The sequence below is a fragment of the Scyliorhinus torazame genome, chromosome 17, assembly GCF_047496885.1.
Source record: "Scyliorhinus torazame isolate Kashiwa2021f chromosome 17, sScyTor2.1, whole genome shotgun sequence".
NCBI lineage: Eukaryota > Metazoa > Chordata > Chondrichthyes > Carcharhiniformes > Scyliorhinidae > Scyliorhinus > Scyliorhinus torazame.
In genome coordinates, this window is record NC_092723.1 from 146,256,108 (window position 1) to 146,269,838 (window position 13,731).

The 13,731-nt window shown below is 50.5% G+C and overlaps 1 protein-coding gene across 1 annotated transcript in view; it reads right to left on the reverse strand.

Moving 5' to 3' along the window:
* Positions 1 to 13,731, reverse strand: part of myo15aa (myosin XVAa) — a 198,675-nt gene that overhangs the window by 19,721 nt on the left and 165,223 nt on the right. The window contains exons 55-58 of the mRNA XM_072481241.1: positions 11,530 to 11,607; positions 8,931 to 9,027; positions 8,631 to 8,791; positions 103 to 236 (exon numbers count right to left, since the gene is read on the reverse strand). Of these exons, the coding sequence (XP_072337342.1) occupies positions 103 to 236; positions 8,631 to 8,791; positions 8,931 to 9,027; positions 11,530 to 11,607 (470 nt within the window). The remainder of the gene's footprint in view (positions 1 to 102; positions 237 to 8,630; positions 8,792 to 8,930; positions 9,028 to 11,529; positions 11,608 to 13,731) is intronic.

The window sequence follows — 13,731 nt, forward strand, 5'->3', positions numbered from 1 at the left end:
AGGTTAATCGGATTCCATGAGTTACAGGGACTGTAATTTCTGAAGGATCTCTGGACAGGTCTCCAACTCTGTGCCTATTAGAGTTTGCAGTGATGAACTCACATGGTGGGCAGGTAGAGACTGTCCTTTGCCCGATGTTGCAGAGCTGCCAGCTTTGACACTTGCTGGAGCTGATTGTCACTCATCATATCCTGATTCAGAATATGCAAGAGTCCTTTCAGATAATCTGGAAAAATCTGGATTGTAAAACAAACATATGTATCAATATTATTTACAGGCAGATATCATACAAAACAAGTATTAATCTTAATGGACAAAAGCTGAAATGTATTAATTTGCACTTTGTCTATTGATATCTCATTGCGTTGGCGTTGGATCCCGTGATAACAGGAACCAGGGCAGATGAACAATGGGGAACAGAGGCCACTGCAGCCAGTGGGCTGGGGAACACTGGCCACTGCAGCCAGTGGTCTGGGGAACACTGACCACCACAGCCAGCGGGCTGGGGAACGCTGGCCACCACAGCCAGCGAATTGGGGAACCACCACAGCCAGCGAGCTGGGGTACACTGGCCCCACAGCCAGCGAGCTGGGGAACACTGGTCACCACAGCCAGTGGGCTGGGGAACACTGGTCACCACAGCCAGCGAGCTGGGGAACACTGACCACCACAGCCAGCGGGCTGGGGAACACTGGCCCCGACAGCCAGCGAGCTGGGGAACACTGGTCACCACAGCCAGCGGGCTGGGGAACATTGGTCACCACAGCCAGCGAGCTGGGGAACACTGGCCACCGCAGCCAATGAGCTGGGGAACACTGGTCACCACAGCTAGCGAGCTGGGGAACACTGGTCACCACAGCCAGCGGGCTGGAGAACACTGGTCACCACAGCCAGTGGGCTGGGGAGCACTGGCCACCACAGCCAGCGAGCTGGGGAACACTGGTCACCACAGCCAGCGAGCTGGGGAACACTGGCCACAACAGCCAGCGAGCTGGGGATCACTGGCCACCACAGCCAGCGGGCTGGAGAACACTGGTCACCACAGCCAGCGAGCTGGGGAACACTGACCACCGCAGCCAACGGGCTGGAGAACACTGGCCACCGCAGCCAGCGGGCAGGAGAACACTGGCCACCGCAGCCAGTGGGCTGGGGAACACTGGCCACCACAGCCAGCGAGCTGGGGAACACTGGTCACCACAGCCAGCGGGCTGGGGAACACTGGCCACCACAGCCAGCGGGCTGGGGAACACTGGCCACCACAGCCAGCGGGCTGGGGAACACTGGCCCCCACAGCCAGCGAGCTGGGGAACACCGACCACCACAGCCAGCGGGCTGGGGAACACTGGGCACCACTGCCAGCGGGCTGGGGAACACCGACCACCACAGCCAGCGGGCTGGGGAACACCGACCACCGCAGCCAGCGGGCTGGGGAACACTGGCCACCGCAGCCAGTGGGCTGGCTGGGGAACACCGACCACCACAGCCAGCGGGCTGGGGAACACTGGTTACCACAGCCAGCGGACTGGAGAACACTGGGCACCACAGCCAGCGGGCTGGAGAACACTGGTCACCACAGCCAGCGGGCTGGGGAACACTGGTCACCACAGCCAGCAAGCTGGGGAACACTGGTCACCACAGCCAGCGGGCTGGGGAACATTGGTCACCACAGCCAGCGAGCTGGGGAACACTGGCCACCGCAGCCAATGAGCTGGGGAACACTGGTCACCACAGCTAGCGAGCTGGGGAACACTGGTCACCACAGCCAGCGGGCTGGAGAACACTGGTCACCACAGCCAGTGGGCTGGGGAGCACTGGCCACCACAGCCAGCGAGCTGGGGAACACTGGTCACCACAGCCAGCGAGCTGGGGAACACTGGCCACAACAGCCAGCGAGCTGGGGATCACTGGCCACCACAGCCAGCGGGCTGGAGAACACTGGTCACCACAGCCAGCGAGCTGGGGAACACTGACCACCGCAGCCAACGGGCTGGAGAACACTGGCCACCGCAGCCAGCGGGCAGGAGAACACTGGCCACCGCAGCCAGTGGGCTGGGGAACACTGGCCACCACAGCCAGCGAGCTGGGGAACACCGACCACCACAGCCAGCGAGCTGGGGAACACTGGTCACCACAGCCAGCGGGCTGGGGAACACTGGCCACCACAGCCAGCGGGCTGGGGAACACTGGCCACCACAGCCAGCGGGCTGGGGAACACTGGCCCCCACAGCCAGCGAGCTGGGGAACACCGACCACCACAGCCAGCGGGCTGGGGAACACTGGGCACCACTGCCAGCGGGCTGGGGAACACCGACCACCACAGCCAGCGGGCTGGGGAACACCGACCACCGCAGCCAGCGGGCTGGGGAACACTGGCCACCGCAGCCAGTGGGCTGGCTGGGGAACACCGACCACCACAGCCAGCGGGCTGGGGAACACTGGTTACCACAGCCAGCGGACTGGAGAACACTGGGCACCACAGCCAGCGGGCTGGAGAACACTGGTCACCACAGCCAGCGGGCTGGGGAACACTGGTCACCACAGCCAGCAAGCTGGGGAACACTGGTCACCTCAGCCAGCGGGCTGGGGAACACTGATCACCACAGCCAGCGGGCTGGGGAACACTGGTCACCACAGCCAGCGGGCTGGAGAACACTGATCACTACAGCCAGCGGGCTGGAGAACACTGGTCACCACAGCCAGCGGGCTGGGGAACACTGGTCACCACAGCCAGCGGGCTGGGGAACACTGACCACCACAGCCAGCGGGCTGGAGAACACTGGTCAGCGCAGCCAGCGAGCTGGGGAACACTGGCCACCGCAGCCAGCGGGCTGGGGAACACTGATCACCACAGCCAGCGGGCTGGGGAACACTCGTCACCACAGCCAGCGGGCTGGGGAACACCGACTACCACAGCCTGCGAGCTGGGGAACACCGACCACCGTAGCCAGCGGGCTGGGGAACACCGATCACCACAGCCAGCGGGCTGGGGAACACTGATCACCACAGCCAGCGGGCTGGGGAACACTGATCACCACAGCCAGCGGGCTGGGGAACACCGACCACCACAGCCAGCGAGCTGGGGAACACTGGTCACCACAGCCAGCGAGCTGGGGAACGCTGGTCACCACAGCCAGCGAGCTGGGGAACGCTGGTCACCACAGCCAGCAAGCTGGGGAACACTGGTCACCACAGCCAGCGGGCTGGAGAACACTGGCCACCACAGCCAGCGGGCTGGAGAACACTGGCAATCACAGCCAGCGAGCTGGGGAACACAGGCCACCACAGCCAGTGGGCTGGGGAACACAGGCCACCACAGCCAGCGGGCTGGAGAACACTGGCAATCACAGCCAGTGGGCTGGGGAACACAGGCCACCACAGCCAGCGGGCTGGGGAACACTGGCCCCCACAGCCAGCGGGCTGAAGAACACTGGTCACCACAGCCAGCGAGCTGGGGAACACTGGTCACTGCAGCCAGTGAGCTGGGGTACACTGACCACCTCAGCCATGGAGCTGGGGAACATTGGCCCCCACAGCCAGCGAGCTGGGGAACACTGGCCACCGCAGCCAGCGGGCTAGGGAACACTGGCCTCCACAGCCAGTGGGCTGGGGAACACAGGCCACCACAGCCAGCGGGCTGGAGAACACTGGCCACCACAGCCAGCGGGCTGGGGAACACTGGCCACCACAGCCAGCGGGCTGGGGAACACTGGCCCCCACAGCCAGCGGGCTGAAGAACACTGGTCACCACAGCCAGCGAGCTGGGGAACACTGGTCACTGCAGCCAGTGAGCTGGGGTACACTGACCACCTCAGCCAGCGAGCTGGGGAACATTGGCCCCCACAGCCAGGGAGCTGGGGAACACTGGCCCCCACAGCCAGCGGGCTGGGGAACACTGGCCACCGCAGCCAGCGGGCTGGGGAACACTGGCCTCCACAGCCAGCGAGCTGGGGAACACTGGCCACCACAGCCAGCGGGCTGGGGAACACTGGCCACCGTAGCCTGCGAGCTGGGGAACACTGGCCACCACAGCCAGCGGGCTGGGGAACACTGATCACCACAGCCAGCGAGCTGGGGAACACTGGCCACCACAGCCAGCGGGCTGGGGAACACTGGCCCCCACAGCCAGCGAGCTGGGGAACACTGGCCACCACAGCCAGCGGGCTGGGGAACACTGGGCACCACTGCCAGCGGGCTGGGGAACACTGGCCACCACAGCCAGCGGGCTGGGGAACACTGGTCACCGCAGCCAGCGAGCTGTGGAACACTGGCCACTGCAGCCAGCGGGCTGGGGAACACTGGCCCCCACAGCCAGCGGGCTGGGGAACACTGGCCACCACAGCCAGCGGGCTGGGGAACACTGGCCACCACAGCCAGCGGGCTGGGGAACACTGGTCACCGCAGCCAGCGAGCTGTGGAACACTGGCCACTGCAGCCAGCGGGCTGGGGAACACTGGCCCCCACAGCCAGCGATCTGGAGAACACTGGCCACCACAGCCAGTGCTCTCAGAAACACCAGCCATCATGGAAAGAGATCCATCCTCTCAACGTTCGTCCTTTCTTTCTTGTGAGTGAGCACTTGGTCCACTGTAAGTACACGTTGGCGATTAGAAACTGACTGCGCTGAGAAATGGCGAGAGGAGCGAGTGAGTGAGTTCATACTCCGAGCCTTTCTGTTATCTATTTCAAACCCTCAGCAAGGACAATTATTGACATGCTTCCTTAAATGTTAGGCATATGTGTCAAAGATTGATGCCATGTCTGCTGCACTAAGTCTGGCAATGTGGTAACGAAATACTACAAATTATTTTTTTCTCTCTGCCTTAATATTGCAGTTATGTCAGTGTTACCGTTCTAGAGCTGGAGCACAAAATGGCTGGGCCAACAAAAGATCGAGGACGGACAAAATCCATTTTGTTTCCCTACAACATTTCTACACTGATTTGGAAACAAATACTTCCCCTGCATTGCAGGCTTGAGCATATCCATTGCTGTGATATCCCCAGTCCCTGGTTATAATCTACAGTCACATTTAGCTCATTATTACTGTGATATTCCCAGTCACCGGTTATAATCTACAGTCACATTCAGCTCTTTATTACTGTGATATCCTCAGTCCCCGGTTATAATCTACAGTCACATTCAGCTCTTTATTATTGTGATATTCCCAGTCCCCGGTTATAATCTACAGTCACATTTAGCTCTTTATTACTGTGATATTCCCAGTCCCCGGTTATAATCTACAGTCACATTCAGCTCTTTATTACTGTGATATCATCAGTCCCCGGTTATAATCTACAGTCACATCCAGCTCTTTATTATTGTGATATTCCCAGTCCCTGGTTATAATCTACAGTCACATTTAGCTCTTTATTACTGTGATACCCCCAGTCCCCGGTTATAATCTACAGTCACATTCAGCTCTTTATTATTGTGATATTCCCAGTCCCCGGTTATAATCTACAGTCTCATTCAGCTCTTTATTACTGTGATACCCCCAGTCCCCAGTTATAATCTACAGTCACATTCAGCTCTTTATTACTGTGATACCCCCAGTCCCCAGTTATAATCTACAGTGACATTCAGCTCTTTATTACTGTGATACCCCCAGTCCCCAGTTATAATCTACAGTCACATTTAGCTCTTTATTACTGTGATACCCCCAGTCCCCAGTTATAATCTACAGTGACATTCAGCTCTTTATTACTGTGATATCCCCAGTCCCCAGTTATAATCTACAGTCACATTTAGCTCTTTATTACTGTGATACCCCCAGTCCCCGGTTATAATCTACAGTCACATTCAGCTCTTTATTACTGTGATATCCCCAGTCCCCCGTTATAATCTACAGTCACATTCAGCTCTTTATTACTGTGATATCCCCAGTCCCCGGTTATAATCTACAGTGACATTCAGCTCTTTATTACTGTGATATTCCCAGTCCCCGGTTATAATCTACAGTCACATTCAGCTCTTTATTACTGTGATACCCCCAGTCCCCAGTTATAATCTACAGTCACATTTAGCTCTTTATTACTGTGATACCCCCAGTCCCCAGTTATAATCTACAGTGACATTCAGCTCTTTATTACTGTGATATCCCCAGTCCCCAGTTATAATCTACAGTCACATTTAGCTCTTTATTACTGTGATACCCCCAGTCCCCAGTTATAATCTACAGTCACATTCAGCTCTTTATTACTGTGATATCCCCAGTCCCCCGTTATAATCTACAGTCACATTCAGCTCTTTATTACTGTGATATCCCCAGTCCCCGGTTATAATCTACAGTGACATTCAGCTCTTTATTACTGTGATATCCCCAGTTATAATCTACAGTCACATTCAGCTCTTTATTACTGTGATACCCCCCAGTCCCCAGTTATAATCTACAGTCACATTCAGCTCTTTATTATTTTGATACCCCCCAGTCCCCAGTTATAATCTACAGTCACCTTCAGCTCTTTGTTACTGTGATATCCCCAGTCCCTGGTTATAATCTACAGTCACATTCAACTCTTTATTACTGTGATATCCCCAGTCCCTGGTTATAATCTACAGTCACATTCAGCTCTTTATTACTGTGATATCCCCAGTCCCCGGTTATAATCTACAGTGACATTCAGCTCTTTATTACTGTGATATCCCCAGTCCCCAGTTATAATCTACAGTCACATTCAGCTCTTTATTACTGTGATACCCCCAGTCCCCAGTTATAATCTACAGTCACATTCAGCTCTTTATTATTTTGATACCCCCCAGTCCCCAGTTATAATCTACAGTCACCTTCAGCTCTTTGTTACTGTGATATCCCCAGTCCCTGGTTATAATCTACAGTCACATTCAACTCTTTATTACTGTGATATCCCCAGTCCCTGGTTATAATCTACAGTCACATTCAACTCTTTATTACTGTGATACCCCCAGTCCCCAGTTATAATCTACAGTCACATTCAGCTCTTTATTACTGTGATATCCCCAGTCCCCCGTTATAATCTACAGTCACATTCAGCTCTTTATTACTGTGATATCCCCAGTCCCCGGTTATAATCTACAGTGACATTCAGCTCTTTATTACTGTGATATCCCCAGTCCCCAGTTATAATCTACAGTCACATTCAGCTCTTTATTACTGTGATACCCCCCAGTCCCCAGTTATAATCTACAGTCACATTCAGCTCTTTATTATTTTGATACCCCCCAGTCCCCAGTTATAATCTACAGTCACCTTCAGCTCTTTGTTACTGTGATATCCCCAGTCCCTGGTTATAATCTACAGTCACATTCAACTCTTTATTACTGTGATATCCCCAGTCCCTGGTTATAATCTACAGTCACATTCAGCTCTTTATTACTGTGGTATCCCCAGTCCCTGATTATAATCTACAGTCACATTCAGCTCTTTATTACTGTGATATCCCCAGTCCCCGGTTATAATCTACAGTCACATTCAGCTCTTTATTACTGTGGTATCCCCAGTCCCTGATTATAATCTACAGTCACATTCAGCTCTTTATTACTGTGGTATCCCCAGTCCCTGATTATAATCTACAGTCACATTCAGCTCTTTATTACTGTGATATCCCCAGTCCCCGGTTATAATCTACAGTCACATTCAGCTCTTTATTACTGTGATATCCCCAGTCCTTGGTTATAATATACAGTAAGAAGTCTTACAACACCAGGTTAAAGTCCAACAGGTTTGTTTCAAATCACTAGCTTTCGGAGCACTGCTCCTTCCTCAGGTAAATGAAGAGGTGGGTTCCAGAAACATATATATATAGACAAAGTCAAAGATGCAAGACGATACTTTGAATGCCTGCATTTGCAGGTAATGAAGTCTTTACAGATCCAGAGAGAGAGGTAATCCCATGTTAAAGAGGTGTGAATTGTCTCAAGCTAGGACAGTTGGTAGGACTTCGCAAGCTCAGGCCAGATGCCCAGGCCAGATGGTGGGGGGTGAATGTAATGCGACATGTGTCCATGGTCCCAGTTGAGGCCGTCCTCATGTGTGCGGAACTTGGCTAAATGTTTCTGTTCAGCATTTCTGCGTTGTTGTGCGTCCTGAAGGCTGCCTTGAAAAATGATGAAAAAAAAAAGAAAATCGCTAATTGTCACAAGTAGGCTTCAATGAAAAGCCCCTAGTCACCACATTCCGGTGCCTGGTCGGGGAGGCTGGTACGGGAATTGAACCGTTCTGTGGGCCTGCCTTGGTCTGCTTTAAAAGCCAGCTATATAGCCCAGTGTGCTAAACCAGCCTTGGAGAATGCTTAAGCGAAGATCAGAGGCTGAATGCCCTTGACTGCTTAAGTGTTCCCCGACTGAAAGGGAACATTCCTGCCTGGCGATTGTTGCACGACTTTGACTTTGTCTATATATATATGTTTCTGGAATTTACCTCTTCATTCACATGAGGAAGGAGCAGTGCTCCGAAAGCTAGTGATTTGAAACAAACCTGTTGGACTTTAACCTGGTGTTGGAAGACTTCTTACTGTGCTCACCCCAGTCCAATGCCGGCATCTCCACTTCATAATTTACATTCACATTCAGCTCTTTATTACTGTGATATCCCCAGACCCTGATTATAATATGCAGTCACATTCAGCTCTTTATTAATATGATATTCCCAGTACCTGATTATAATGCACAGTCACACACAGCTCATTCTCAAACTTCAATGGTTGAAACCAGAGCACACGTCGGAAACAGAAAGTGAAGTTTTGATCAACTTGGTCCATTTCTGCCGCTACATCGAGGATGTAATCTTTCTTTTTCAGTGGATGCACGTTTTGCCCTGAAATATAACATGGACTTTTATCACATGGGTCTATAGCAGACAGTCCAACCATACTTCTCTCACACACAACCTTTTCCCTCACATTGTCCATGTTCACTGCAACAACAGGAACCAAGATGGTCTTTAAAGCGAATACCTTTGTTGGTGATAACAAACACCGAATATTCATCTGTAGCCTCCGGGTTTTGAAGTCCCATTTCACTGCAAAAATCTTCAATCACGTCAGCCGCAACCTGGGCCAAAACAAATCAGCCAATCACTGTCACTCATTCTAATCATCTGGCAATTACAGCAAGGTCTTCACAATACTTTTCGAAAGGAGGAGTGAAAAAGAGGGACACGAGAGAAGGGAGGGTTGAGAGATGAGAGGTGGCAAAAGAGAGGAAGGTGAGAGAGCAAGAGGAAAAAGAGATGTTAGCTCAAGAGAGAGGAAGTTTGAGAATGGGGGGGGTACAGTCAGGTGAGGGGTAAATGGGGTAGGGTAAGGGGGGGGAAATCGGGCAAAAAGTAAAAAGGGTGTTGGGCAAGAGGGGAGTCTGGCAAGAGGGGGTATCGGCAAGAGATGAGGCTGCAGGAGAGGCGGGGTGGTGTGGGAGAGATATCTGCTCATCCCATATTTAACTATGATGTGGAGATGTCGGCGTTGGACTGGGGAGAGCACAGTACGAAGTCTTACAACACCAGGCTAAAGTCCAACAGGTTTGTTTCGATGTCACTAGCTTTCGGAGCGCTGCTCCTTCCTCAGGTGAATGAAGAGGTATGTTCCAGAAACAAATATATAGACAAATTCAAAGATGCCAGACAATGTTTGGAATGTGAGCATTAGCAGGTGATTAAATCTTTACAGATCCAGAGATGGGGTAACCTCAGGTTAAAGAGGTGTGAATTGTGTCAAGCCAGGACAGTTGGTAGGATTTCGCAGGCCAGATGGTGGGGGTTGAATGTAATGCGACATGAATCCCAGGTCCCGGTTGAGGTCGCACTCATGTTTGCGGAACTTGGCTATAAGTTTCTGCTCGGCGATTCTGCGTTGTCGCGCGTCCTGAAGGCCGTCTTGGAGAACGCTTACCCGGAGATCAGAGGCTGAATGCCCTTGATTGTCGAAGTGTTCCCTGACTGGAAGGGAACATTCCTGCCTGGTGATTGCCGCGCGATGTCCGTTCATTCATTGTCGCAGCGTCTGCATGGTCTCGCCAATGTACCACGCTTCAGGACATCCTTTCCTGCAGCGTATGAGGTAGACAACGTTGGCCGAGTCGCACGAGTATGTACCGCGTACCTGGTGGGTGGTGTTCTCACGTGTAATGGTGGTATCCATGTCGATGATATGGCACGTCTTGCAGAGATTGCCATGGCAGGGTTGTGTGGTGTCGTGGTCACTGTTCTGAAGACTGGGTAGTTTGCTGCAAACAATGGTTTGTTTGAGGTTGCGCGGTTGTTTGACGGCAAGTAGTGGGGGTATGGGGATGACCGTGACAAGATGTTCATCTTCATCAATGACGTGTTGAAGGCTGTGAAGAAGATGTCGTAGTTTCTCCGCTCCGGGGGAAGTACTGGGCGACGAAGGGTATTCTGTCGGTTGTGTCCCATGTTTGTCTTCTGAGGAGGTCGGTGCGGTTTTTCGGAGTTCCAATGCGCCACAGCGAAAAACCGCACCGACCTCCTCAGAAGACAAACATGGGACACAACCGACAGAATACCCTTCGTCGTCCAGTACTTCCCCGGAGCGGAGAAACTACGACATCTTCTTCACAGCCTTCAACTGCCAAGGTCATCCCCACACCCCCACTACTTGCCTTCAAACAACCGCGCAACCTCAAACAAACCATTGTTTGCAGCAAACTACCCAGTCTTCAGAACAGTGACCACTACACCACACAACCCTGCCATGGCAATCTCTGCAAGACGTGCCATATCATCGACATGGATACCACCATTACACGTGAGAACACCACTCACCAGGTAAGCGGTACATACTCGTGCGACTCGGCCCACGCTGTCTACCTCATACGCTGCAGGAAAGGATGTCCTGAAGCGTGGTACATTGGCGAGACCATGCAGACGCTACGACAACGAATGAACGGACATCGCGCGACAATCACCAGGCAGGACGTTCCCTTCCAGTCGAGGAACACTTCAGCAATCAAGGGCATTCAGCCTCTGATCTCCGGGTAAGCGTTCTCCAAGGCGGCCTTCAGGACGCGCGACAACGCAGAATCGCCGAGCAGAAACTTATAGCCAAGTTCCACACACATGAGTGCGGCCTCAACCGGGACCTGGGATTCACGTCGCATTACATTCATCCCCCACCATCTGGCCTGCGAAATCCTACCAACTGTCCTGGCTTGACACAATTCACACCTCTTTAACCTGGGGTTACCCCATCTCTGGATCTGTAAAGATTTAATCACCTGCTAATGCTCGCATTCCAAGCATTGTCTGGCATCTTTGAATTTGTCTATATATTTGTTTCTGGAACATACCTCTTCATTCACCTGAGGAAGGAGCAGCGTTCCGAAAGCTAGTGACATCGAAACAAACCTGTTGGACTTTAACCTGGTGTTGTAAGACTTCGTACCATATTTAACTAGTTTTCACTTCTTTCTTTGCAAGCAGGACATTTATTATTTTATGTCCAATTTGTGAGCCACATTTTGGATGCATTGTGCTATTTCCACCAGCTATGCTGCCCAATTGAAGGTGTCTTCAATTATCCCTTTCCATTCTGGACTCACTGTGCAGGTTTTTATCTTCAGATGTCTGTCCATGTTACCAGGCAACAAGAAGACTTGTCGTTTCGAGCTTCTCCCAGCCTGGGTGAAGGAAGAGAAAATGTCATTCAAAACAATCAAGAGAATGTAAATGTTTATTTCATTATCCTTTAAAAAATACAATATGTTTTGTCTGAACCATTCCCTGTGGCAAAGCATTTTGTGCTCTCACATTCCCTTGGAGTAAAGAGGTTTCTCTCAACCGCTCTCCTCAGGGAGAGTTTAATTGACTAACTGCACCACAGATTCTTCAACTGCAGCAAATAAGCCTTTCCCTTTTCATCTTGTCAAAACCATTCTTCATTTTAGAACATTATTAAATCTCCACAGAAGCCTTTCAGTGGGAACCATCCAGGTATCTTAAATCTCTCCTCAAAACTATATTTCCCATCACTGGCGTCATCTGGGTGTGTCTACCTTCTCTGTTCTCTCTGGCTTTAACATTCTTTCTATAAAGGAGTTCCCAAAACGGAATCCAGTCTTTAACTGTGACTTAATCAATGTTTAGTACAAATTTATCACTACTTCAGTATATTGTCTGTGGCTTGGAAAACGCAAGTCGAGCCCATTCCTGATTTCTGAAACCTGAACCTACCACCAAACCCCATTCCTGCCATTTAAGAAAATATTTTAGAGTTTTATAATTTTTTTTTTAAACAGAAAAACACAACACATTTTTCAAAGCACAACTGGTACAGTACAGAACAAACATTTCTGCAGATGTAAGAACAGACAAAGACAGGATAAATTCAGAACAACAGTTCTAAAGAACTAGTGCCTATATTTAAAGACTGGATCACTCAGAAAATGGAGGGGAGGGGGAGAGGATAAGGCTAAATAAACATGATAGGATAACATATCAAGGCGCACACCTTTATGTATAGCAAGATCATGACTTGCAATATGTATCATGGGAAACCTTGCACGAGCAGGCCAGATAAAGCGGAGCCTATAAATTTGAGATAAGGGTCACACACTTTACAGAATGTATCAGACTAAGAACAGATCACAGACGTCAAGAATTCCATAGGGATACACTGCATGACTATTTTATGTCAATTTTGAATTGAAGGATACTTGTCACAAATCCAGCGGCAGAGGATATTTTTACGAAGCACAAAGGTCAGGAATTTATACAGCCATTTTTCATTAATATCAATAATTCTCGTAACTGGAAGACCCAGAATTAGGAACAAAAGATCAAATTCTAAAGTCCTGTCAAATATCCTCTCCAGCACCTTAACTACATCAGACCAATAGGATTGAATCTTGACACAAATCCATACGCAATGTACGTAATCACCTTTAACTACCAGGCACTATACGCACATCGACGATATAGCAGGATCAAACCTGTGTCTCAGACTCCGTGATATGCAAGCAGTGCAGTATCTTGAACTAAGTCTCCTTCATTCTATTACATAATTCCATATACTGCCCCATGTCTCTTTCCCAAAAATTGCAAAGTACCCAATGTACTAACGCTGGATCACAAGGAATCATAAAACTTGCTAATTAACGGGCTAGGCTCTGCAGAAATCATGATATTTTTTCACTGGGTAAATAGACGAGTCAAGGCGCAAAGTTGTCTTGTTAAGGATAAGTCTCTAAATTGCAGATACTTAAAAAAGGAGTGTCTCGGAATATCAAATTGTCGGCGTAACTGCTCAAAGGATGACATGGAAGCACCAGTGAATTTATGTCCCAGCCTACAAATGCCTCTTTCTCTCCAAATATCGAATTGTGTGCTGCACGGTAGCACAGTGGTTAGCACTGTTGCTTCACAGCTCCAAGCTCCCAGGTTCGATTTGCGGCTTGGGTCAATGTCTGTGCGGAGTCTGCACGTTTTCCCTGTGTCTGCGTGAGTTTCCTCCGGGTGCCCCGGTTTCCTCCCACAAGTACCGAAAGATATGCTGCTAGGTAATTTGGACATTCCGAATTCTCCCTCAGTATACCCGAACAGGCCCGGAATGTGGCGACTAGGGGCTTTTCACAGTAACTTCATTGCACTGTTAATGTAAGCATACTTGTGACAATAAAGATTATTATATTACTATACATTTCCTGTTACTTTCTAACAATCCTCTTATCAGTCATCTGTAATCGCATTCCTTAATCTAATAGGTTATTGATACTCAGGCTTTGATTAAAAGTTGGCTTTTGTGC